At 36.3% G+C, this 26690-nt stretch overlaps 3 protein-coding genes across 3 annotated transcripts; 2 read left to right on the plus strand and 1 right to left on the minus strand.

Annotated features, from left to right (window-relative positions):
* The first annotated feature begins 1968 nt into the window (after positions 1-1968).
* Positions 1969-5136, plus strand: LOC113725123 (probable rRNA-processing protein EBP2 homolog). Its single transcript, XM_027248115.2, has 2 exons — positions 1969-2304; positions 3931-5136. The coding sequence occupies exon 2, from the start codon at positions 3939-3941 to the stop codon at positions 4812-4814; it is 876 nt and encodes a 291-aa protein (XP_027103916.1). The 5' UTR covers positions 1969-2304; positions 3931-3938; the 3' UTR covers positions 4815-5136.
* A 7361-nt stretch (positions 5137-12497) lies between these two features.
* On the plus strand, positions 12498-15952 carry LOC113725124 (uncharacterized). The gene is made up of 2 exons (XM_027248116.2): positions 12498-12815; positions 13088-15952. Exons 1-2 carry the CDS (start codon positions 12498-12500, stop codon positions 15644-15646), a joined length of 2877 nt encoding a protein of 958 aa, XP_027103917.1. The 3' UTR covers positions 15647-15952.
* Positions 15953-22779: 6827 nt separating this feature from the next.
* LOC113725125 (protein PPLZ12-like) lies at positions 22780-26313 on the minus strand. The gene is made up of 5 exons (XM_027248117.2): positions 25976-26313; positions 24905-25025; positions 24704-24795; positions 23857-23953; positions 22780-23398 (listed from the first exon to the last, which is right to left on the minus strand). Exons 1-5 carry the CDS (start codon positions 26168-26170, stop codon positions 23028-23030), a joined length of 876 nt encoding a protein of 291 aa, XP_027103918.1. The 5' UTR covers positions 26171-26313; the 3' UTR covers positions 22780-23027.
* Between the last annotated feature and the right edge of the window lie 377 nt (positions 26314-26690).

The following is a 26690-nucleotide window of genomic DNA, read 5'->3' on the forward strand; positions in this document are numbered from 1 at the left end:
ATTATTCATATTAAGGAAATTTAGATGAGGGTAATTTTGGGCATTCATATAATTTTTTGGTCTTACACTATCAAGGTGAAACCCCAACCTATGTTGTAGGGGAGATATGTGTAATTTTTAAAATGTGATGGGAGCTGTCTGAAATTACTAGAAACCTTAGGGGAGGTTTCTGAAATTATCCCTATATATAATACCCTATTCCAAATAATAATATTGATAATTGTCAGTGTTGGGCGGGAAAAATGGTAGCGTGGAGTACCATTTAAACTTTAAATTCCTCAGCTAAGACATGCCTCGATATCTTCATTCCACAAAATCTCGTGTGCGAACACGCAGAGAGAGCAACATCTTCAGGGTTCTAATCCACAGAAAGTGAGAAAAGCAAAGGTTCCATAAGAGAGGATCACATCTACCTGAAGCGAAGTATAACTCCCACGGAAATGGTTCACATAAGGAAGGAGACTAGACTCTACGGAAGCTTAGTAAATGTGGCCAAATACACCCAGTTGAGCACCGAGAGCTTGCTTAAACAGTTGGATTTCCTCCTCTTTTTTTTTTAGTACTTTATTGGGGATACAGATTCTTTTTCAAGACAAAGAAGAAAGATGTTATCTTGATTTTTTAAAAGATTATGGATTAGTTTGATAGTGATTTTATTTTGGACCATTTGTTTTTAGATTATGTTGACATATTCTTGATTTTGATATAAAAAATAACTAAAAAATTGGATGATTTTAAAAATTATCAAAAAATGTTTACTAGTTTGACATTTGATCTGATAGTTATTTATAATTACTTTGACCTTATTGATGAAATAAAAGAGAAATGAATAAAAAGTAAAATCGGGAAACAATTATAAAACCTATCCTCTGTATGTGCATGACAAACAAGGGAGCTTAATTATAAAGTTAAGATTAGTTTTTTCATTTCCAAAAGGGTAAGAGAGACAGGTAAAATTTTTGATACCTTAGAGATCCTCAGCGAACTTGTTGGAGATTGAAATTATCCCTAAAAGCTTCAAAACATTGGTTGAAACAAGGTCGAAATTAATATTGTAATAAAAGAGAAGCAAAAATCTTGCTTTGAAGAGGGAAATTAGTAGGGGTGTGCAAAATCAAAAAATTTTGATTTACCAACCGAATTCGGTAATTCGGAATGGAAATTGGAACATCCGATTTTGAATTGATCGAATTCTGTAATGAGATTTTTCAAATCGAAAATTTTAATTTCGAATTCACAATTCGAAATCGAAATTGAATTCGAAATTCCTATTTCGATTTTAAATCTGTTTTTCATATATATATATATATATATATATAATATAATATAACATTTATATTATAATAATAATTTTTATATTCATGAATTCGGTGAAATCGGAATTCCTAATTCGATTTCAATTTCGTTTTCACACATATATATAATATTTTTTATATATCTGTAATATAATATTTATATAATAATAATCATAATTTTTATATTCATGAATTCTATAAAATCGGAATTTACCGAATTCCGAATTGAATTCCGAATTGGTGAATTCGAAATCGAAATCGATTAAAAATTCTGATACCAAAATTTCGAAAAATTCTGATTTCAAAATTCCAAAATACCGATTTTGATTTTGATTCACACCCCTAGAAATTAGAGTGAAAATTTCAAGAGATTGGTTATAGCATAGACAAACATTAAAAGCAAATATTTTCACAATAAAGAGTGAGAAAACTATTTTATACGGGATTCATGTTATTTGTTTTTAGATATAGGATTTTTTTAAAAAAATTTTTCCCAGCCTTTGCTACTTAAAAAAAGTAGAAAAATGTTGGGGTAGCATTGTCATTTCAGTACCGCTGATTGGGATATCTAGGCACATGTCACGTTATATTGACAGAGGAGGTAAGTGAAATTTTTGTAACTTTGACAGCGCTAGTTGGTATTAGGATGAACCTCGGGAAGGTTTCTGTAATTAACCCGAATTATGCAAACATTCATGGAACCCTAATTCATTCGGGCCCCTTATTACCCCTCCATCCTCTTATCAGCCGCAAGCCCACCCACGCATTGTCACTGTCCATCGACGATCACAACTCACTGCTCGTCCGCTTCTCCCTCTAATCTTGTCAACCGCACCTTCCTCCACTGCGGGAGCGTCGATCGAGAGTTCAATTTCTCGGTCTTCCCGAACAACAGTAGCCGCAACTCTGCTCCTCCCTTTCACTCGCTCAATCTTACCCGCCGGCTGCCGCTCCTTTCTCCATCGCCTGAAGTAGAGGGTGCAGCTTTACAGAGCCAACCCATAACCTGGTAACCACCACGAGTTGTAATTTGTCAGATTCTCTCCCCAAAATCAATTGCTATGTGCAATAGAATTAGACTCCTGGTTCTATGTTATATGCTTTTGTTGAGGCTATTAACCTTTTCTGTGAAGACTTGTGAAAATTGAATTCTGAATGAATATACTTCGTTGAATCTGAATTCACTTTGAGCATTCTGATGTAGAAACCAGCTAGAGGAATGTAAACTTTTGGTAGTGGAAGAAAAATCTGAACTTCTGTTTTTTCTATAGAATATCAGAAATTTTGCATTTGATTATCTATTAGAAGCTTTTGTAGTGACTGAGCGGGTGTGGTTGAAGTGAAATCCACTTAGCTAACTGACGTATGCCTTTATTTTGTCGTGTTTACTTAACTGGTATTTTCTTCTCCCGGGGGCACCGGTGGGGGAAACAGGGCGGTGCCGGGGAACTTTTGGACACCGGGATGCCTTCCCCCACCCCAAAACTGCCCCGTTGCCATCCCTAGCCTAAAAGTGAGAATTACCTGTTTTGAACTGGTGCTGAGAGAGGAGGGACAAGCCGATAGGGTTTATTAGGAACTTTGAGGACTGAGGAGGCTGCGGCCTTAACTGGCTCGTATCCTTCACTAAACCTTGATCCCTTCATCACCAACCCCTCCATTTCATTTAGTCAGCTTGCCCGTCATCCATCCATCGATCCTCTACCTCCCCCCTCTAAATTTAGAAAAGGAATCATATTTTTAAGTAAAATTTTCTATCACTTGTTCTTGTCCATTAATTTGTTATCTTGAGTTCACGTGGTTGTTTGTTTTGGGGCTTTTGCTATCCCTTTTTGTATATCTTCTTCTATTTCTTTCCTATGGTTGAGAGTTTTTAGGGTTTTTTTTTCTAATATTGGGAAATTTAAGATTCGGTCTTTAGGATAAAAATCTAGTTTTTTTTTTTTTAAAACTTTCTTTAGACCTTTCATTTTACTTTTCTTGCTGCTATTTCTTGGTTATTGTATCTTGATTTTTTTGTGATATCTCCACTATGAAGGTTCTGACGGTTAATTTTTGTCTCCTTGTATACTTGTCCTCCTGCTGTAGTAATTATAATTTTGCCTGTCTGTGTCCTTGTTTCCTGTATGAAGTTTCAATTGTTTTGGCAATTTGGGGTTGCGGAAGTTGTACACTTCAAGTGAATGGATTTACATCTTTTGGCCCCATTAACTGATTTTATTTTACTGTTTGGAACAGTTATATGCGTATATTTACTTGCTTCTAATATTTATGGAGCCTATTGTCCTCAGGGAACCATCTATTTGTGAAAAAGACAGATATCTGTGCGATTAGGAACGTGTACAATTAGCTATGCGGAACTTATAGTTTAGAATAAGGCAGGTCTTAATGTAAGTCTTAATGTAAGTAGGTGTCAGAAAGCCATCTAAGTCCTTTAAGGCTTGCATACCCGGTCAGATGTCATCTTCTGTTTGCAAGGTGTGCATCACTAGCAATGCTGAATATAATTCTCATATAGTTTACTTCTGGTGACAGCTGGTTAAATATGGATGAGAAACATACTAAGTATCCTTTTTGACTTAATGAGCTTACCTACTGATTATTTTCTTACTTTCTTTTTCTATTGTTATCCCAGAAAAGGTTATGCTGGACGAGGAAAATATCAATGATCTTGGAATGGAGGATCCCGATAATGAAGTCATTGATTCAGAACCAGAGTCAGAAGGAGATGAAGATGTGAAGTTGGCTGAACCTTCAAAGACTGCTGTAAACAACAGGGACGGTTTGCTTGATAAACTGGGAGATATAAGTTGGCCTGAAAATGTGGGTTGGATACACAAGCTTTCGGTAGACATTGACAGGGAGCAAGAGGTGGACGTTAACGATGACTTGACGCGGGAGCTTGCTTTCTATACACAGGCATTGGAGGGTACAAGGCAGGCCTTTTTGGAGTTTCAGTCAATGGGGATACCTTTCTTGAGGCCATCTGACTACTATGCTGAGATGGTCAAATCTGATGCTCACATGGAGAAAGTTAAGGGTCGTCTGTTGGCAGAGAAAAGAAAGATTGAGGAGAGTGAGGAGAGAAGGAAGGCAAGGGAGAACAAGAAAATAGCCAAAGAGGTACAGGCACAGAAGCTCAAGGAGCGGGCTAAGCAAAAGAAGGAAGAGATAGAGTCTGTTAAGAAGTGGAGGAAAAATAGGCAGCACAGTGGCTTTGCAGGTGGTGACAAAGACGGTGACTTGGATTTTGCTTTTGAAGATGGAAAGGCATTTGAGCGATCAAATAAGAAACAGCCCGGGGTGGCTCCAGGAGACCGTTCTGGAGGGAAGGCAGGGAAAGGTGGTGGTAGAAGGGGGATGAAAGGGCCAGATAAAAATAGAAAGAATAGGGAATTCAGGAACTCCAAGTTTGGATATGGAGGAAGGAAAGGCCTAAATAAGCAGAACACTTCTGAGACTACAAGTGATGTAAGAGGCTTCAACGGTAATTTTTCAGGTAGAAAAAGGAAGAGGTGATGCACTTTAATGTGGTTTGCTCGGCGCTTTAAGGGGGGAGACAGAGGGAGGAGAAAGTGCCTGCGGAGTGCCAGAGCTTTAAATGGATCTTTTTTCGAAACGTGTCTTTTTGACAAAGTGCTTTTAGAAAATTTGGTAATTTGCTCAATTATATTAGCTTAATATTTATGGTTTATGATTCTAATGCTGTCAAATAAGCTGGCAGGTTGAGCTCTTTGATTGGGAAATTTTTTTGTTGCTTAATGATGATTTTATTCTGGGATTAGCCAACTTCCTGTGTCAATCGGGGTTCAGTTTTATAGATTTCGAGGTATTGATGTTATAGTTGTTTCTTTTCTTTATACAAGCTCCAACTTTTCTGCCCTACTACCTAAAAAAATACCTGCAACGTTGTCTGCGCTCCACAGTTTTATTTGGGAAGCAGTCCGGTCCCTTGGAGTGCCCCTACAATGTGGAGGGCAAAAACTAGTTCTCTAAGTTTTCTCATTCTCATGCCTTGTTGAATGAATAAAGGCTCTGACTCCATTGGATGTGAGAGGAAATCTATAAACTTTAACACAATTTCTCTCTTATTCAAGGAAGTAATTTCTTCTTAACATGAAGATAATTCTATCCAATCTACGAACGAGGCAGATTGACGGATTAATTAAATATTGTCTGCTTAAAGCAAGGTTTTTGTACCATTGGGCTTTTGGAAGTAATTGTTCTGTGAAATAAATTATTACACTAACAAATAAGGATATTTTACAGTTTTTAATTTTAAATGGACAAAAACTCCTCTTTGTGGATTCCTGGGCGGCTGGGCCTCCCAAATGCTAGAGATTTATTCAATGCTCTCAAAAAGTGTGTTAATGCCGAATAGGTAATCAATACAAATTATCTCTAAAAATATTTCGCTTGCATCATAAAAAATTTTTTCAATCCATCTTTGTATATTCCTAACTACCTTTTTTTATTTTACATACATCAAATCACAAAAAAAATGCTACAGTAATTATTTCAAGTAATACTCTATTATCACCCAAATTAACTTCTCCTACAGAAAAGCGAAAGCTCAGAAGAACGGACAAGGCAGCACTCCAGGCGCAGGCCACAGTCGAAGGGCTTCATTAAGGGTTGTTTTTCAAAGGCAGGCTCCGCTGCATATGCCGTTTGAATATTAATCGACAGCCCTTTCAAATTTCAATTAAATGCCATCAGTGTCTTGCAATTCTATCTATCAAAAAGTACATAATTAAAGATATCATCGGATGAATTTCAAACCAATTCATTTCAGGATGACTTCGAATTTGAATCCACTACCTTGAGAAATAAAGGGCTTTTAAATACTTGATGAATGAGAAATTTTATGTTGATGTCGAGCAATTATTTGGCATGCCTGATAATTGATTCCAAATCAATAAGAAAGTTTCGATCGAACATTAATTCACATGCAAAGTGTAGAGCCTACTTTGAAATCAAGTAGAACCTTTTTGTATTAGTTAGGGGCAACTGCTAGACTTGTCTAGCAGCAAATCAACAATAATTTAAGGTGTTACTCGAATTCTCGTCAGCATATTTGACTCGATCATCATATTAGTTCGATTCCATCTATGGCATATGAAGCTAAAAGTTCCCGTGTGTGTTTCAACTGGAACATGGCATAAGGCCACGTTTAAGTCCGAGTTCTCCTCAACTTTCCCATGTTAATCCTTCCTTTTTGAATTCCTTCACTCAAAGCCAACCGTATTGTGATTTTTCTTGCTTAGTTGATGATGATCCCTCTCAAAATTGATTTCATCAAGAGGGCCTTTCTGCGTTTCAGCTACCCGAATATTGTTCAACATCAGCAAGAGTACCCTTCATAACCATAAACGGAGTCAGAATTTTTTTGTTCAGGGCGAGCGAACGATAAAGACTGTAGAAATTGGAAATAATGAAACAAAGAAAGTATGGCAAATTGTATTCCAGATTCAAAATACTATAACTAACATTTTAATGCTAGTACAAGTCTTAAATAAAACACTCAGAATCAAACTCTCTACCCTTCTATTCTTTAACAACACGAGTGTTATGTGATAAAAAAAAATGTTATTTTATTAATCACTTGCTGTGCAAACAATTATGAGTGGCTTTTTTACAAAAAATTATCTTAGAATTTAAGGAAATTAAGTTTGATTTGATATTAAAGTAAGATAATATATTTAAAAAAATCACATATTACTATATTTTGTCAAATTTAGATGTTAAAAAGAATAATCACCGATAAGAATAATTAAGCATTGAAAATATAATAGAGTAATTACTATAGAAAAAAACTTAACAATAGCATTTTTCTTGGAGCATTTGGACTCGGAGTTTAGAGGTTGGCAGTTAAAATTTAAAACAAGAAACTCCTGACTTCTCATGTTTGTAACAAATGACGTATTAACTTTTTATGTTGATTTTATTTTCACTTTTTATATTTCACTTCTATTTTAATTGGTATTTCAATTTAGTTTGATTGATATTTTGCAAAATCGTTCAAAACATTTTTCACGTTTTGCAAAATAACTTTTTTCGTCCATTGCTTTTAAAAATGTAATTTTACGTTCCTTACAAATTCACATTGATCAAATTTGATCCCTACTTAGGTTTTCGACTAATTTTTTGTCGGAATTCACCACGTGCCTTGCACGTGATTATATTTTAAGGGCAAATTTGTCAAATCAAATTTTATATAATTCGATTCATAATCCCTCACATTTCATAAAATAAATTTTTTCGTCCTTTACATTTCACAAAATAAATTTTTTCATCCTTCACGTTTTTCAAAATGAATTTTTTCATCTTTTATTGATCATGTGTATGAATATTTTTTTAAAATCCATGTATACATTTATTTGATTTTAGCTGAACAGTACGAATAGCATGTGAAATCAAATAGAAATATATTACACAATATTTGTATTGCTCAAGTGAAATCAAATAGATATATATGTGGGTTTAAAAAAATTGTTAGTTTTTCACTTATATTCATTTTCTTTTACTCGAAATTTGAAAATAAAGAAGACAGTTTATCCTAAATATTATCGAGTATTTATATCGAATTAAATTTGGATAAAAAAAATAAACAAAAGAAAAGTATGATATAAAGAAATAAGTGATTGGCACTTTCAAATTTTAACAAAATCATAGGGCAAGTAATTCAACTGTTGATCTTAAAAGTATCGAGTAGAAATTTCAGATTTAAACTGAAATTTGTTAGCACAATTATAGAATTCGAGTTAGAACCCATTAATTAGATGATCTTATTATACAACTTAATAAATAAATTATTATCAAAAAAGAAATGTCACAATTATTGAATAGGTACAAATGGTAAAATCATATAAGTATATACATGGGTTTCAAACAAAATTATTAGTTTTAAACCCCTATATATATCTATTGAATAGCATGTGTATAACTATGATTAACATGTTTAGATGAAATTCAATAGAAATAAATTACATGTTATTCATACTGTTTAAGTAAAATCAAATAGACATATACGTGAGTTTATAGAAAAAAAACTGTTCGTATACATGATCAATGAGGGATAAAAAAATTCATTTTCAAAAATATGAGGGACGGAAAAATTCAGTTTTTTAAATGTGAGGAACGAAACAACTCATTTTGTAAAATGTTAAGGAAGAAAAAATTTATTTTGTGAAATGTGAGGGACTATAAATCAGATTATGTAAAAATTTGATTTGATAATTTTGCTCTTAAAAAATGATCACACGCAAGTCATGTGGTGGATTCCGACAAAAAACTAGTCAAAAACTTAGGTAGCGACCAAATTTGGTTAATGTGAATTTGTAAGAGGCGTAAAATTACACTTTTAAAAGTGAGGGTAAAAAAAAATCATCTTGTAAAATGTGATGAACGTTTTGAACGATTATCCCTTTAAAAAATAGAGGTTGGTATATTATGTGAAAGTTATGTAAAGAAAGAGTGTGAAATATTAGTCTGTTAATTACTTTGGGGACTGAGGGCAAAATAAGGAGATTTTATTAAGTTGATATAAATAAATGTTTATAAAAATATGATTTTCAATCCCAAACTCCCGTCCCTACAGACTACTTTCTCAAAATATTGGTAAAAAAAAAAAAATTCATACAGATCAACGGCCGACTCACAGACATATAATTAGAAAATGCCATTTTCAGAGTAATAGTTGTAGGATTTTTGTTTTGGACAATATTTTGTGGAATTAGCCCTGTCTGCCTTCATCCAATCCTTGATTATTCCTTTTGTTTACTCCTCTTAGCAGTTATTTGTAGGAAAATATTAAAAAAAAAAAGAAGATAATTTTGGAATTGCAAAAAATACCAGCAAGTTCACCAATTAGCAAGGGATAGGGCGTGGATTTAAAAGGGGAGACTGTGATTAGATTAGCCCCTTACTTGAGCAATTACTGAATTGTCAGAAATGAGTTGTTGGGTCCATTTTACTCTGGAACTCATCTTTGTATTGGATAATTAATGATGCAAGTATGAGCTTCGGGCCATGCTTATGATTAAACCACTTCACCAACAAATGCTTAAACATGATTTAGGCATCATCCCATCAACATCAAATCGATTAACAAGAAGATCGACTAACTGATGATGGATGTTAGTCGTTAATTGTTGTTACACTTAATATGTATCTGTTTCACACGGTTTTATCGTACCAATATTTATTAGGGACAATTCAGAAACCTCCCCTGAGGTTTCTGTCTGTCTCACTCACCTCCCCTGAACTTTGCAAAATATCAGATACCTCCTTGAACTTATAGTTGGAATAACAAGATTAGTCCATGTCAGAAAAATGAGTATTAAAAAAATATTTTGAGGAGTGAGATGATATTTGTGTTCCACATATGCCCTTTTTGCTTATCCACAACTTGAGCTAAAGCAAAAGCAAAAAAAAAAGTAATAAGTTGAACCAGATAGAGACAAATACAGATGGTTTCTTCAAGCAATGTTACAATGCTATTTATATTTTTTTGTTGTAGCTATTAGACATTTATTTAGCTAATATGATCATTCAATTAATTGAAACATACTTCTGGTGATATAAAAAAAATGTATAGTTTTATAATTTGAGTGATTAAAAGTATAAATTTTTATTAGTTAAGTCATAAAAAAATATTATTTGAGTGATTAAAAGTATAAATTTTTACTAGTTAAATCACAAAAAATTTTCACTATTTGGTTAATTGATTGAATGGCAATTGCAGTTAAATAAATAATGTAACGATCAAATAACCAAATTCTCAATAGTTTAATAACTCTTTTTGCGATTTTCTCTGTGGAAAATGAAATGAAATAGCGAGATACTTCATTTCATTTAGTGCTAGATACTTTAGTTGAGATTTTTTTAAAAAAAAAATTAATTCGCACTGTAGTTAGTCAAATTTATTCAACAAGCTTTGTTTGAATACTAGAACTTAGGTAGATCCGATTTTCAAAAAATTCAATAACCCAAATTGCGTCGCATCACTTTATAAGATGATGTAATATACAATTTACGTCATTAAATTTTTGAAAACCAAATTTACCCAAATATAAGTAATGAGTTACACTAGATAATTGTCTTACAAAAAAAAAAGTGAAATACATGACTTTAGAAAAAGGTAACACTAGTGCTAAACTCTTCATTGGTGATTGTACTACGAATAAAAAGTGTAAAGTGGAATAAAAGGTATATCATAAGTTATATCAAAAATTATATCTCTATTACTCATTTAACTAATTCTGTCAAAATAGCTTCAATATATATCATAAGTTGTAAGGATATATCTGTCAATTCATCATCAATAATATCACAAATAGGGTCCAATAATCTGACAAAGGAGGTATCTGATATTTTATAAAATTTAAGGAAGGTGAGTAAGACTGTCGAAAATCTCAGGGGAGGTTTCTGAAATTATCCCTATTTATTACTAACAAACCTTCTCGGTACTAGCAGCCTAAGAATTTCCATTGAGTGCTTGACAGTTGTGAGTGGTTACAATGCCATTGAGTCATAACTCATAAGCCTGTTTTTCCAGAATATATCACGACTTATATGGCCTTAGAATTTCCTTTTTCTTCTTTTCTTTGGGTTGTATAAGCACTCAATCCTTTTCTGATGCTGTTGCATTATTCACGACCCAAGTACATGCCCTTTTGTTTAGTTAGGAGTTAGGACTAGCAGTTCCATACCACTACTACGTAAGTATTTGGTTTTGATCTTTGGTTTATATGTCAATTTGTTTGGAAACTGAAACATGAGATGAGATCCCCGATAATGTCTATAAAATAACAAGAGTAAATCTTACGTACTCTGACAGCATACATACTATCACCGTTTGATTCATGATATATATGTAAAAGTCAGAATTTTAAATTTAAATTTTACATAATTGTCATTCATCTAACGCTGGCTGTCAGTTTATATACTGTCAGTGTAGAAAATATTAATCCAAATCATAGAGGGAGAGAGATGGCACTTTCGGAGTAAACATTTTATGTTATTTTTAGAGCTTCCAATTTTGATCTTAAAAAATTAAAATTTATCCTAATCACCTAATTACATTTGCTAATATAAACTCTCATAACTTCTTTAAATACTATCACTACCAAATTAATCATAATTGTATTAAAGAAACAAAATTACGAATAAATTGCAATTTTTTATGAAGAATTTATATAAAATTTAATTTTATAAAAAAAACTAATATGTTCATAAAAATTAATAATTATTTCTAAACTGTACGCATATTGGACCGTGCCCTCAACACTAGTCAGTCATAAATTGCTGGAGTACTCGGGAGCATTGTAATTTTTAAGCAGTAACTGTCCGTTTAATAGGCCAGCAGTTGGATGATTGCCCTATTATGCGAGAGGTTATGAGTTGTTAATCAAGGTTTGCCAATTCATGCGTCTTACATAAGTTTTGTCACTCTATCTATAAAAACTTTAAGAAGAAAACAAGAAGATATTAATTGATGAATTGTTGTTTTGAGGAGAATTCGAGAATGTACTGCTTCAAACTGTTTAAGTCATTGAACACAATTAGCTTTGGTAAAAATTAGCGTTGGACTGTATACCTACTAGCCCACTATCACAGCCTCTTTAAACTCCCCATAGATTAGGATAGAGTAGGTTATGCAAATGTATCACAAAAAAAAAAAAAAAAAGTCAATCGTTGGCCTGATTTTCGTGATACATCTCAGCGGTATCATCTCATTATCGAATGCCTTAATTCTTGCAATTAGAAGGTAAGTTGCATTCTGGCCCTTAATGGAATTTTTTAGTCATAAATTTCCACCACATAACGACCATGTTCTTGACTACTTATTTCAGAACATCATCCATGTTCTTGATTAATAAGTACTTACTTGGATTCATTTACTTTCCTTTTATTACTCTTCTATTTTTTTTTTTTTTTTGCTTTTAAACTTAATTGTGGGCAATTGTGAATTTTATGTCATTCGTCATATTGAGTTTTACGACTCTATCATCACCAAATAGATAGAGGGTGCAACATACAGACCTACTTTGTCCCTTTTGGGTATGACCGTGCCCCTCAACCTCAATTTAATATTTGAGGGACTAAAAGTGTAAAATGTATAGGTGGAAGGACCACTTTTGCGCAGTTTTCACGTCATTCATTCTCCAGTATGGGGATTTGTGAAAAGAAGAAGAAAGAATGAAGAGGAAGACGGGGTTTCTGGTTTCTTTTTCCGTCCTCGTGCCAAATTTAGGGGTGGCTGCAGATGTGCAGCAGGGGTCACCAGTGTTGACCACACTAACCGAGTCAATACCATTGGCTATTCCCTGGGGGGCCCCAGCCAGCCCCTGCCGTTTGACAAATCTCAGAACTCCATTGGTAGATTCTGTACACGCGCTCCCTTCAGCACGTGGATACCAGGTTCCCACAACCCAGTGGCCAGTCCCAGTAGTACCACTACCACCTCGTCTCATCGCGGAGCCCTCTCTGTCTCTTTCCAGTGTCCAGTTTCTACAGGTGCGTCCGTCCGTCCGTCCGTCTAATAACAACAACAACAGCGGCATCATATAAGTTTTACTCCTACATAGTACATACACGAGAACAAGACTCGCCCATTATTCACCTTTCATCGCTCTTCTTCTCTTCTTGCGATTACGCTCCCACTCCGTCTTCTCTCTCCGTAGACTGTACTTTCTTTAGATCCCATTCAGCTAAGCAATTCCTCAAGCATTTAATATACATACTCTGTGCCACTACACTAAATTATTTTTCTTTTTCTTTCTGCCCAGTTCGACTCTCTCCGGCATGTAGCTCCGGCGACTTTCGGGCATACCCATCTCGTTGCTGGCCGCTCTCTCTCTCTCTCTCTTTTTCTTTTTTTTTTTCGCGAAAGAGGTGACTTGGAGGCTGAAAGGGTTTTTGTTGAACACAGCCAAAATGGTTCTCCGCAAAGCCAAACCAAACACTCACCGAGCTCGTCAACTACCTCTGACCAACAAAAAAATCCGGCTATTCAACTGATTCTTGAGGGAAATTCCCGGAACTCGCGCTCCCATTTGCCAAAAAGTCTCAGTTCTTTCCCAATGTCTAACGTAAATTTGAACCCGATTGACTTGGCGGCCGTAGGCGAGGACGTGACGGTGAAGGCCGTCAACAAGCGATACGAAGGTCTTGTAACTGTCCGTACGAAGGCTATCAAGGGTAAAGGAGCTTGGTACTGGGCTCATCTGGAACCCATTCTCGTCAGAAACCCCGAGACCAACCTCCCTAAGGCCGTAAAACTCAAGTGCACCCTCTGTGATGCTGCTTTCTCCGCCTCAAACCCCTCAAGGACTGCCTCTGAGCATCTTAAGAGGGGAACTTGCCCAAATTTCAATTTTCTCCCGAAGACCGGTTCCCAGTTGCCTGCATTAGCTTCCCCTTCTTCTCAGAATCATTATCGGAAGCGGAGCTTCCAAGAAACTCCTACAGGTACTCCTTCCAGCTCATACCAAGTTGGCATGGTTGACTCTTCGCGAATATTTGGTGAAATGGGGGGCTATTCACCTGTCCAAATTGCGCAAACTCCTTTGGCCAATACGAGTAGTGGTTCCGGAATGGGCCAACAGCAGTTGGTTTTGTCCGGTGGGAAAGAGGATTTGGGTGCACTGGCATTGCTGGAGGATAGCGTGAAGAAGCTTAAATGTTCGAGAGCTTCTCCTGCTCCAGCCTTAAGCAAGGACCAGGTTGATTCAGCTTTTGATTTGTTGGCTGATTGGTTCTACGAGTCATGTGGGTCGGTGTCAGTTTCAAGTCTTGAGCATCCTAAGTTTAAAGATTTCCTTAACCAGGTGGGCTTGCCTCCCATTTCCAGAAGGGAAATTTCGGGTTCAAGGCTTGATTCTAAGTTTGAGCAAGTCAAACTCGAGGCAGAAGCTAGAATTAGGGATGCAGTGTTCTTTCAAGTCGCTTCTGCTGGATGGAAGGGTAAAAACTGCAGGTGTGGTGAAGAAAGTGTGATCAAGTTTCTGGTGAATCTTCCTAACGGGACTAATGTGTTTCAAAAGGTGGTTTGTATTGGGGGTTCAGTGCCATCACAGTACGCAGAGGAGGTTTTATGGGAGGCAACCAGAGGAATATGTAGTAATGTTGTGCAGAAATGTGTAGGCATAGTTGCAGATAAATACAAAGCCAAAGCATTGAGGAATTTGGAAATTCAGCATCATTGGATGGTTAATTTGTCTTGTCAGCTTCAAGGTATTATTAGCTTAATCAAGGATTTTAGTAGAGAGCTTCCACTTTTCCAAACTGTAACGGATAGTTGTTTGAAGATTGCAAATTTTTTTAATAGCAAATCTCAGATTAGAGATAACTTCCACAGAATTAGGTTGCAAGAAGCTGAGCTCTCTGGCTTGATAAGAGTTCCTCATCCCAAATGTGATTTGTCAAAGAACTTAGCTTCTGTTTTATTGATGATAGAGGACATATTGGGGTATGCACGGGTTCTACAGCTAGTGGTGTTGGATGATTCATATAAGGTTGTCTGCATAGAGGACTCTGTTGCTAGAGAAGTTGCAAACACAATTCAGGATGTCGGGTTCTGGAATGATTTGGAGGCTGTTCAATCACTGGTGAAACTGATCAGGGGAATTGCTCAAGAAATCGAGGCTGAGAAGCCTTTAGTTGGGCAGTGTCTTCCTCTGTGGGAAGAGTTGAGAACAAAAGTCAAGGACTGGTGTGCAAAATTCAGCTTAGCAGAGGGACCTGTGGATAAAATAGTTGAAAGGCGATTTAAAAAAAATTACCATCCTGCCTGGTCTGCTGCATTTGTGCTTGATCCCCAATACTTGATGCGAGATGCTAGCGGGAAGTACCTTCCACCATTTAATTGCTTGACGCATGAACAAGAGAAGGATGTGGATAAGCTCATAACACGATTAGTTTCCAGGGAGGAAGCTCATATCGCATTGATGGAGCTTATGAAGTGGAGATCAGAAGGGCTAGACCCGTTATATGCTCAGGCAGTTCAGGTAAAACAGCAAGACCCTGTGACTGGGAAGATGAGGATTGCAAACCCTCAAAGCAGTAGGCTTGTTTGGGAAACTTGTCTGAAAGAGTTCAAATCATTGGGTAAAGTTGCTGCTAGGCTTCTTTTCCTTCATGCTACTACATGTGGGTTTAAGTGCAATTGGTCAATCATGAGATGGATTTGTTTGCAAGGACATCCCAGGGCTTGCATGGACCGGGCTCAGAAGATGATCTATGTTGCTGCTCATGCAAAGCTTGAAAGACGGGATTTCTCTTGTGCAGAGGAGAAGGATGTGGAATTGTTTGGTGCTGCAAAGAGTGCGGATGACGTGCTAAATTAGGTCTTTGCAGATGCGAACTCAGTGTAATGCCCCTTTTTTTGCTTTTTGGGGACTCCTATAGAACTCTAATCTAGGATTTGTTAGATTCTTTGGACTTCTTTATTTTGTAACTCCTAGTGTCAGATTTTATGGGATACTATTGCTAGGGGAATTCAGAGAATCAACCAGCTGTATTATCAGAAACTGCTTAGGAACATGATTTCTTGACCCATTAGATGGGAAGCAGAGGTTCTTGTATCTAGAGAGCACAACTTTTATCGTTTCAAGTTATCAAATAGTTCATTGGAAAGAGCGAGAAGTTATCAACATCTTGGTTTCTAGCTTAACTCGCTACAATAACATTCACGACCTTTTTACCTCGTGCCATGCAGTTGTACTAGCCATTGGTTTGAGTCTGTGTACCGTTTGCATTGAGGGACCATTCTTTTAAGTAAACGGCGAATGTTGAGGTACTCCCAAGAAATTGCGGGATGTTGTCAGATACTGACTGAATTGCCTTATTGATATCTAACCACAAATTTCTCGTCTTTAATGGATGCAGCTGTCTAGGAATAGATAACATCACTGCATGCCATCAATATCATTTCCGCGTAAATATTTGGCTGCCTTGTTTTCTTTTTCACAGGCCATACTACTCTTTCCAACTGTGTGCAACTGGGATCCATGGATTTTTTCAGCTGTCAATGATGAATGTTTCAGAAAGAGAGTGACAAGTTGAGTGAATTCTATCGGGAGATATCAGTATAATGAAGTTTTCATGCTTTTTGGTTGCCTTTAATTTTACAAAGATTTCTGAAATTTTTGATCCCCTTTTCCTTGTTTTCTTGTGATCACTCTGTTTTGCAGCACTTTGAGCTGATTTTCTTTACTGCTTCGCAAAAATTTTCATGCAGCAGACTTCTTTATTGATGCTTGACATGTAACATACTTGTGTTATCTGCAGCATGATCTGTTAAATTTCAATACAGTTATTTGCTTTTATCACTCTTTTGGGGATTATTATCTTGTAATTTGCACTGGTGCGGACTTTTAAGCTCCCTGCATATTTTAGAGAATATACAAATCATCTTGCTTGGCTTCTACACATGATGTTGATCATGCAGAGCCACTACAGCTTCATGTGTCTGTCAAAATAAGAATTAAAAAAAAAAAAAATCAAACATGCGTGTTTATAACAAAAAAGAAAAATCCTAAAATCACACTTCACTGGTACGAACAGCTACTGATTATGAATTCATGTTTTCCTTCTGGTGCATGGGTCAGTTACCAATTCCCTGACTGGCAATATTTTTTGCCAATCTAAGTGCCACAAGATGCGAAAATTAGGAACTCTACTACCGTATAAGTTCAAAAAATCCACGGACTATCTATATAAGTTCAACTATGTACATGAAATATGCATCTGTTAGCATATGCAGTACCTTCTGCAGCAGTTGCGTCAATCCTGAGTCTGTTAGGTGAAAATTGAAATGGTAACTGGACTTATGTATTGCATTGGTCAACACGGGAAAGACGAGAAGGAGACGTTTGTTAGTGGAAGCACAGTTTACTCGTATGGAAATGCCCAGGCAGTCATTTTCCAGATTATGCCAAGGCCCCCACCATGAAGACTGGCTTTCCATCTCATGCTTTATTTACGGTTGGGAAAGGTAAGTAATGATAAAGGGCGTTCTTTGTTGACAAACTGAATTCCCTCTTTTTCATGTTTCTGCGTTCTTAAGCTTCGGTCAGTAACCGAGGTCACAAAGCTCTGATCTTCAGGGTAACTTGTTTTCTAAACATCCTAATTCCTACACTCGTAATTATCAGGCAGGGCCCTTTACCGACTTTTCCCCTGAACGTCGAAAAAAATGGAAATTGAATGGCAATGAGTTAGTAATTCTGGCAATGCCATGATTGTTTTGAGAGAGGTCTTTTGAGGAAAGTGCAAGCAAACGGAGGCTGTCGTACTGCTTATCAACTGCATGTCATACGAAAGAAAAGGATATCTAAACGAACTTTGAATTCATTTACAGGCTCTACTTTGGTACACCCATGGTGGATCGTGATACCCTCAAGTTTGATGCTTGATTTTGCCATTATCATTTTGCTCAAGAAACTGAAAATGACAGAAAGCTGAGAGCTCCAGGCACCGAATGTGAGCTGGATGCGGACATGCAGACATTGAAGTAGCTGGGAGGCAAATGTTTCGATGTACTGCTACTAGACTTCATGCTCATCATAGCCTTTTGAAGACTTTAATGAAAGGTAGGAAAAGTAGGCTGATTAATACTAAATGTAGGGCAACACTGCATATGGACGCTTTAAGAACCAGTAGTGATTTTCCCGTACCCCAATTATAGGGGGGGTAAAAGTGGTGCTCTCCTTTTGGTATTCAATAATTCCCTCACTACACCTTTGGTTGCAATTTCAGTAGATTTTCCAAGAAACCATGCCCCATTGTTACTTTTTTCCGCCATGGAGCCCCCCATAAAGCACTTTGACGTTTGAATGTTGAGCTACCTTCCAGAAATTCTTGATCCTCTCGTGTTTGTCAAGGAGATGATATCAATTAATTACCCAAAACAGCATCTACAGGGAATGCAAATAAAAGCTGGAAGTTGGAATGGATTCTAAATCAAGGCGATGATGAGTAGAGCACACGTTTTCTTTTTCTTTTTCTTTTTTCCCGAAATTCTTGGAGTTCTTCTTCGTCCTTTTTCCCCGCTTTTGGCTTGGATTAGGTAACACTGAAATTGTGGAGTGAGGGACGATTATGCCGGTAAGGTGAGGCAAACTAATGCTGACTGCTCACCAACTGGCAAAAAGCTCTTTCACTCGTCTGGTGTTGAAGAGGTTGGGAAGATGAACATGATTTGCTGCAGTGAAATCTCCAAATTTTGCATGTTCCCCTCATGATTATCCTCCTCCATCCTTGATTACTTGTGTAAACTGCAGTCTTGAGTGTTTGGATTTAATTCGCAGCTAATTCAAGAAAACCAGACACGGTCAAGTAATGCAAACGTTGCCAGAATTCTGTAAAAACGTGGGATGCTTATTATTATATACATATACAGGTTTGAAAAAGAGGATGTGAATCATGATCCATATCTGGCCAAGTTTATGAATGCGCAATTCAGGAATTACGTTTTATTTCCACTCGAGGAGAAAGTTGATGTTACTTTGTGAGAAAGGACCTTAAACGTGCGATGAGGCAAGACGAACTTCGTCGCTTTGCCTGCGTCCAAATCCAAGCAATACTTTTGCGTTAAGGAATAACGCCTACGAATTGGCTTTACTACTGTGTATTTGTAGGCTGCCAATTTTTGAAGGATGTCTGGATTGAACACTTGACCATTTTTCTCAAACTTTAGAGTCTGGAGGCTTTATTTATGACTTATGTTTCATGCGCGCGAAAAACATTTTGTTTCATGCCTGCGCTGGGTTGGTCTGCTGGTGGAAGTAGCCTCCTTAGGTGAGTTTCACTTGGGTTCGATCCCGGGCAGCAATTCAGTTATTATCTTCTTCAGAATCAATCGGGTCCGCTCTGCTGGAGCGCTGTGAGATTAGTCGGGTATATATCCGGATATCCACAGTGATGGAAAAAAAAAAATGCATGTGAAAAACATGACGCCGTCCTTTTTCCTTTCTCTTCCCCAAACATAACTCATCCGCCGGGGCCCCCAAGACTGCCTGGGATTTTAAGTTTGATTCAATTAGCTTTATTATTATATTATTATTAAATTGCAGTCAAGTAAGCTCGTGAAATCATGGGGATTTTTAATTTCCCAAGCTAGTTTTACCTTTTCCCTTTGGGCACATGCTTTATGCTTAAAACTAAGGGGAATTAGTTCAATACTTGTCTCGCATTTTATTAAACAAATTTTTTTGTTTTTTACTTTTAAAATATTAACTTTATGTTCCTTTCAAATTTGAGTTAATAAACTTTGGTCCCAACCTATATTTTCGAACACTTTTTAGTCTGAAATCACCACGTGACTCATATGCTTACATTTTTCATGTACAAAAATGTCCAACCCCACATTTTTTGTGATAAAAATGAACATGGATTGGATTTGATCTTTTTTTTTGGACCAAAAAAAAAAGGAATAAGATTCGAATCAGATCTTACTTTTTTTAGGAGCAAAAATGAATTTGGATTGGGTCATTTATTTAACTAAAAACAAGATCTAACTTTTTTTTTGCCCTTAAAAAAATGATCGTGTGCAAGTTCTGTGATGAATTCGGTTTAAAAAATGGTCGAAAATCTAAGTTGAAACCAAATTTATGGATTTGGTTTTATAAGAGACGTAAAGTTATCATTTTAAAAGCAAAGAACAAAAAAAATTTCATCTGACGAAACGTGAAGAACGTTTTGAACAATTTTTTTCCTAAAATTAACATAACCGTGATTTATCTTTTTGGGATTCCGGTACGGTACAGTCACCGGTACATATGCACATATGCATGCAGCGATTAGGAAATAAATGTTGATTTGTAACACTAAAAAATTTGAGATAGTGTTAATATTAATTTCCTAGCTAAATTACATTTGCTTTAGTAGCATATGGTAGCACAACGACTAAAAACTGCACACCAAGTCCAAGCTGTTGAACTGGACTCGCAAAACAAACGAGGGGTTCTTAGTCGCCCCCATCATTTTTTGACCGGTTGAAGCTACATTGTGAGAGGAACTACTACTGAAGTTTTTAGGTAACCATCACTACGGTGTGTAGTCGGGCTCGGGAAAGTAATCCATCTTGTCTCCAGCATATAAATTTCTACAAGAAGATACTAGTCAGAAAATTAAGTAAAACGCTTTCTTTGCTCCTGGTTTTATCCTTTTGCATGATAGGTAGAATGTTTGGATCAATCTGGGGACCAACCCGAGTGGTACCATCTGAAGTCATCATCTTTTGCATAGTTTAACTTGCCTTCGACAAAGTAATAAAATCATAAATGATTGCTCCCATCGGATCTCTACTTGTATTGCCTATATGTTATGATACACCATAATTGCGAGAGAATATACATCATGATTTTTTTCTGATAATGTTATGATTCAATTATTAGGTTTGGCACGGGGAACTCATCACTAAGTGTTGTTTTCCCCGCTTTTTTGGGTACTTCTAATGCCTAAACGAATAAAATATTTTGTCAAAAGAGCGCGACTAGTATACCCAACGGATAAAGAAAAATATTTGCGATTGATAAAGAAAAATATTTGCGATTTAGAATGAATCCAATCTGAAGAAAAGATGTTTACAACATTTTTTTTTTTTTTTGGCTTTTTAAAGGCTTCATCTAGACTGCAAATGAGTCAAATCGAGTAGATTTTTCACTTTATTCAGTCGAGATTGGCTCAATTTTGCTAGGCTCAAACTCAACGAACTTTCATTCTAAATCTCGAACTCAAACTTGAACTCTAGTTCGAGTCTAGTTGAGCTCAAGTTCAACCCTACTCGAGTTCAATTTAAAATAAAAAATATTTTTAAAATTTTTTGAAATAGATAAAATAGATATTTCACACTAGTAAGTAATATAAATATTGGGACACACTTATAATTTCATCACTAATAATATAAAATATTGAAAACATACGTGCTTGATCTGATTTGGCTAGCCAACGAGTTGAATATCTGTATACTCGAGTTGACTTGGTTGGAAGCTGACCGAGGTTAAATCGAGTCTTGACCAAATTAATTCGCGAGCCCGTTTGAGTCGTTTGCAATCCTAGTTTCGCCTGAGTATGTCTAGATGTCCACAACTATGTTGGTTTATGTTTGTAGTGCTTATAAAACACAATGTTAATATTTCGTATAATATAGAAAAAGAAGAAGAATGAGTCTATCTAACTATTGTCCATTGGCACACGTTAAAATAGAGTTCTAATGTTAAATGTTTTGAAAAAGTAGAGTTCAATTAGAAAACTGTATAAATGCAAGTGAAAATAATAATTATAAATTGAGTTTGATTTAGCTATACTAATAATAATAGGAGCAAACTGAATACCCCCAACATTAACAAGCACTTGTTAAGTAATACTAGCAAAACTTATCCATCATATTCACGATCTTAAATTTTTTTCATGGTTGATGCATTGCTCTGGCTTTGCTCATGTCAAATTTCTTTATTGGATAACGCATAATCAGTTGCTCATGTAGGGCCATAAAAAACCACTACGTGCGCATCTAGCGGCTAGTATCCTCCCTAAACGTACATTCATTGTGGTGTAAATGGAAAAGAAATCCCTAAACGTACATTGTGGGTAGAGCTGTTAATCGAGCCGAGTATTTGGCTGTCGAGCTCGACTCGAGTTTAATTCGAGCCGAGCTCAACTCGAGCTCGTTAGGAAAACGAGCTTAAAAATGTGTTCGAACTCGGCTCGTTAAATGTACATGTGGCTCGAGTTCGAACTCGAGCTCGGCTCGTTTATCACAAACGAGTCGAGCTTCACGAGTTCGAGCTCGTGCAAATTAACCTTAATAAAAACCTATAATTTTTAATTTTTATAATTTTAATTTCTAAAATAACAAATATGCCCTTCATTAACGAGCTCTAACGAGCTACTCGACTCGTTAACCAAAATTAACGAGCCGAGCTCTAACGAGCTTTCGAGCTACTTGATTAACTTAACAGCTCTAATTATGGGAAAAGAAATTAAGCAACCACTGCCTTTGACTAAATCCCTCGTTGGACTATAAATCAAAATTTAAAATCTCACCTATAGTAAAAAAAAATTTAAAAAGGGATTAAACTCCTCTTTGAATTGTGAGACAGATTTAGAACCTCACCTACAGTGATAAAAATTCAAAAGAAACTGTTATAACACTCATTTAATCTAGTCAAATCTACATACCTGCCAATTACTTACACGGTCTCTTTAGACTCCTCTCTATGAAATAGGATAAATTAAATTATAAAAATGTTATTGTTACCACAAAAAAAAAAAAAAAAAAAAAAAACCAAAACTGCCGAATGAGAATATCACCGGGGAGGCCCAAAAAACAGTGAGTTTCTTGGAGAGAGTGTAGCGGCCCCTTATAAGCTGAGCGCACCATGCCCATTTAATCCGTGAGGAAGGCATAGCGTAGGGCAACGCCAGATGTGTGCTAATAGTGCAGACAATAAAATCGGAGATGAAAAAGGTTCCATGGAAGAACAGAGAATAGCGCATTTAAGCAAGTAAAACTCGTGGCAAAATGCCTCGAGGTTCGGGAAAAGACCCTGAATCCTAATAAAAGAACGGGATCCTAATCAAACAGTGAGATACTACACCATATTCTTAGGCAAAAAAGACCATTTACAATATCACGAGAAAAACGTATAACCATGTAATGCCTGATGTGATTATCAAACCAATAACTCCTCAATCCTTTGAACATCCGAAAAACCAATAAACCTATTCAGCACATATCTGTGCACTGGAGGCCTCCATCAGGCCATTGCGTATCTGCTCACCAATATCCCGAACATGACCAGGGCCATGGGGTATGAAAACTGTAGTGTTCTTGGAAGAATTCCCAAGGTCCTTGATTGTATCAAAATACTGGGTGACCATGATCAGATCCATCACTTCCTTAGCTGAGGTGCCTTCGATTTTGTGAGAGAAATTCAGAATGTTCTCTCGCAAGCCGTCTGTAATTGCCTGTCTCTGCTTTGCAACCCCAACTCCTCCTAAATACTTTGCTTCAGCATCAGCTTCTGCCTTTTTAATCTGCAGGATCTTCTCTGCTTCTCCCTTGTACACACTAGCCAGCTGTTGCCTTTGAGCTATTATGCAGAATAAGAAAAGGACATTTAGCCGCCTAACAGCTACAGTGAAATGTGTGTGTGTGTGTGTGTTGATACAGAGAATCTGGAGAGATTTGTACTTTTTAACTCCAAATTAAAGACCAAAAAGACGTACCACCAAAATACACATACATGTAGAACGCTGTTCATAGAAAAACCAAGGCAAAACAAAACTAGATGCAGATAGAAACAGCAGCTGCTGCATTCTTGTGATCCAAAAGCAAAACTTGTCATATATATGGATCAGTTTTGGGGGAATCTCTGTGAATTTAACCCCTCTGAACAACACCCCCACCCCCCCAAAAAAAACCCCAAAAAAGTAGTGTGGAACACATGAAAGAATAATGTTGATTCGTTATATAACCAACACCAAGAACTGAAGTATGGAGAAATTTGCAGAATAACACCTCAAATAGCTAGGGGTCCTACATCCTCACCTGCATTTATCTCATTCATAGCTTTGCGCACAGAGGGATCAGGAATAATGTCCACCATCAGTATCTGTTCAATGTTGTATCCATATGCTCCCATTACCTGAGTCATGCATTCAACATAAGATTGATATTCTGAACAAGGTGATCTTCATAAGCAAAGTTAATAGGTTAGCATTTGAAAAATTAAACTACACTGTTCAGCATGACAACTACTATTGACTAACAAGAAGTGCAATGAAAAAGAGAGATCTAAATAGGTATACTTGATCACGAGTCCCATACATCCATTTTGCATCACAAAATAAAATCTCCTCATACAAATGAAAGACTCCACAAGTACAATGTCTAATTACCCTTATTCTTGCATGGCAAACAATATGCCACTGACAGTTAAAGGACTACTTCCTCAATTGTTACAAGTATAACACAAATTCTAACAAAAAAACCTATTCACTTCTTCATCAATTAGAAGATTCATCAACATTTGGTAAACCAAAAAGAAAAGCCTGCAAATTATCAACCTGAAACAGATTTAAAACAGGATTAAGGACTTGAAGAAAAATATTTGCACAGATTATCTTCTAAGCAACATTTGAAGACACTGGTCAAAGTTGTACTAATGTAAAATTTCATCCTTGAAATCTGTTTCAAGAGATCAACTCTCAATTAATTATAAAACTTCAATCAAGGAAACAAGCATGCCTGGGATATTGGAGAGAAAGAGAAAGTTCTTCAGAACTACTAATATCATCCTCACTTTGAGCAGTACAACACAGGCAAATCATCTTTTGATATCCATGAAAAGCAAGAGGCGTGAATAATTGGGAAATGTTATGCCACATCAATTTACCTTCTCAAGTTCTTCCAATACAGCCTGAGCTACATCACCCTTCTGCTCAAAAAGCTCATCCAAATTCATTTTAGGAACATGAGCTCGAACCACTGTGAAAGAAATACAACAATCACATGAATATAGATTATTTAAGAGTAAGGTCAGCAATGTCAAAAATTGTCGTTAATACCAAAAATGTTGCAGAATTAAGAAAACTACCATCAAATACATATGCTTGAATCTGTTCCCTGGGATTTTGCAACTCATAGAATGCATCATCAGCATTTGATCCGATCACTCGATACAGAATCGAGCAATGCATTTGGACAAAGACATTGTCCTGTAGAATGGAAGACAAGTGATACTCTCTATTGTAAGACTACAACTTATTGCTTTCAAACAAAGGTGAAAAAAAAAAAGCCAAGGCTCATCCGAAGCATAATTAAAATCCTGAAATGTTGATTCTGATTGTTCAATGTAATTCTGAAATTATTTGGAGTCGAACATCTCATAATTCTTGGCATACGAAGTATTTGTGAATACTTCAGAAGTTCTTAAGCTTATGAATTCACTTTAGAGGATAGTGATTCAACTAAAATTTGACACAAACTAAACATTCATGCCAAAGTTACCGAGCAATTGAGTTACATGATTTCAAGAATTCAACAATGAGATTCATAGCATAAAAGGAAAAACACCTTATAAAATCCCAACATTGCTGACAATGTGAATTTCGTAGAAGGGACAGGGAAAATCTGCCCATCTTTAGGTCTCTATATTACCTAATAAGTAAAGCTGTAAAGTTGTGACTCCTCGGACCAAAAAGGTAAAAGGTGCAGGATGAATATTGTCAACTCTAACGGATCATACATCTAGAAGCTTGTGGTGATATAGTATACCGTAAAACAAATAAGAAAACAAGCAGAGCTCAAGAACAGAAACTGAATTTTTTTGGTTGACTTTCACTTCATCCAGTCTATAGTACACTAATTTACAATTTAAACCTTACCGTCAACAAATAAAAAAGGGGAAACAGAGAAACAAGATTTCGTCCACGATAACACAGTTAAAATAGATGATCATCGAGAAACGGGCGAGATAAGAATCTTTCGTCAAAGAAAATCAATCCAGAATTAGGCGATCAGGAAGAGAACCGATGTCGTTTTAGGATTTCCGGATTCGCAACAGTCAACATAAGTCACTTCGGTGTTTATTCATTGATTCATCCATATATGTATTATATTTTCTTAAGGGGAAAACAAAGGATTGCAAACCGGTAGGAGGGAGGACCTTGGTTTTGGTCTCGATTTTGACGTCGAGAGAACTGATTCTAGTGGAGATAATTCCGGCGAGGCATTCGCCGGCGAAAGGATTGAAGAAGTGGAGACCTGGTTGCGCCAGTTTCAGAAACCGGCCCCATTTTTCCACGACGCCTACGTTGGCCTGGCCCACGCACCCGCAAAAGATACAGTACGCGTTCCCCATTACTACGCCCGAGAGCAACAAATGAATGGGTCCTCTGAATTGTGTGATCTCAATTCTCAGCGGCAAGGGTTCTGTACTTGCGTTGATTTATCACTGCAGTCCCCCGCCTTCACAGGGCCTTCCTTTTTCCTTCCCCTTTTTTATTTTTTCTTTTTCCCTCTCTCTTAAATGAAACTAGTGTGAATACCCGTGCTACGCACGGTGCTGATATTATTAAAAAAAATAAAATGGTGAACAACTAAAGGTGAAAAAATTGAACCAACAAAATTTAAATGTAATATCTGTTTAACAATAGTTTGAAATATAATAGAATGTGTATATCATTCAAGAACTGTCTTTTTTCGAAAGATGGATCCTGAAAAAAAAAATTAAAATTTATATTAAAAAAGGGAATGATATATTTCTACAAATGAATGCAATTGAATGTTGTTAAAATGAAATACTTACAAATACTAAGCATTCGATTTGATAATCTTTCTTGAAGGTGCGAACACTCTTCACACCAATCCACTTTTAGTAC

The sequence above is a fragment of the Coffea arabica genome, chromosome 2c (genome assembly GCF_036785885.1).
Source record: "Coffea arabica cultivar ET-39 chromosome 2c, Coffea Arabica ET-39 HiFi, whole genome shotgun sequence".
NCBI classification, from domain to species: domain Eukaryota; kingdom Viridiplantae; phylum Streptophyta; class Magnoliopsida; order Gentianales; family Rubiaceae; genus Coffea; species Coffea arabica.

Coding starts and splice junctions, on each gene's coding strand:
- LOC113725123 (XM_027248115.2), top strand. CDS start 3,939: ATGCTGGACGAGGAAAATATCAATGATCTTGGAATGGAGGATCCCGAT.
- LOC113725124 (XM_027248116.2), top strand. CDS start 12,498: ATGAAGAGGAAGACGGGGTTTCTGGTTTCTTTTTCCGTCCTCGTGCCA. Junction 12,816..13,087: donor CCAGTGTCCAGTTTCTACAG/GTGCGTCCGTCC, acceptor CTTTCTGCCCAG/TTCGACTCTCTCCGGCATGT.
- LOC113725125 (XM_027248117.2), bottom strand. CDS start 26,170: ATGGGGAACGCGTACTGTATCTTTTGCGGGTGCGTGGGCCAGGCCAAC. Junction 24,796..24,904: donor TCAAGCATATGTATTTGATG/GTAGTTTTCTTA, acceptor TTTCTTTCACAG/TGGTTCGAGCTCATGTTCCT. Junction 23,954..24,703: donor TATTGGAAGAACTTGAGAAG/GTAAATTGATGT, acceptor TGCATGACTCAG/GTAATGGGAGCATATGGATA.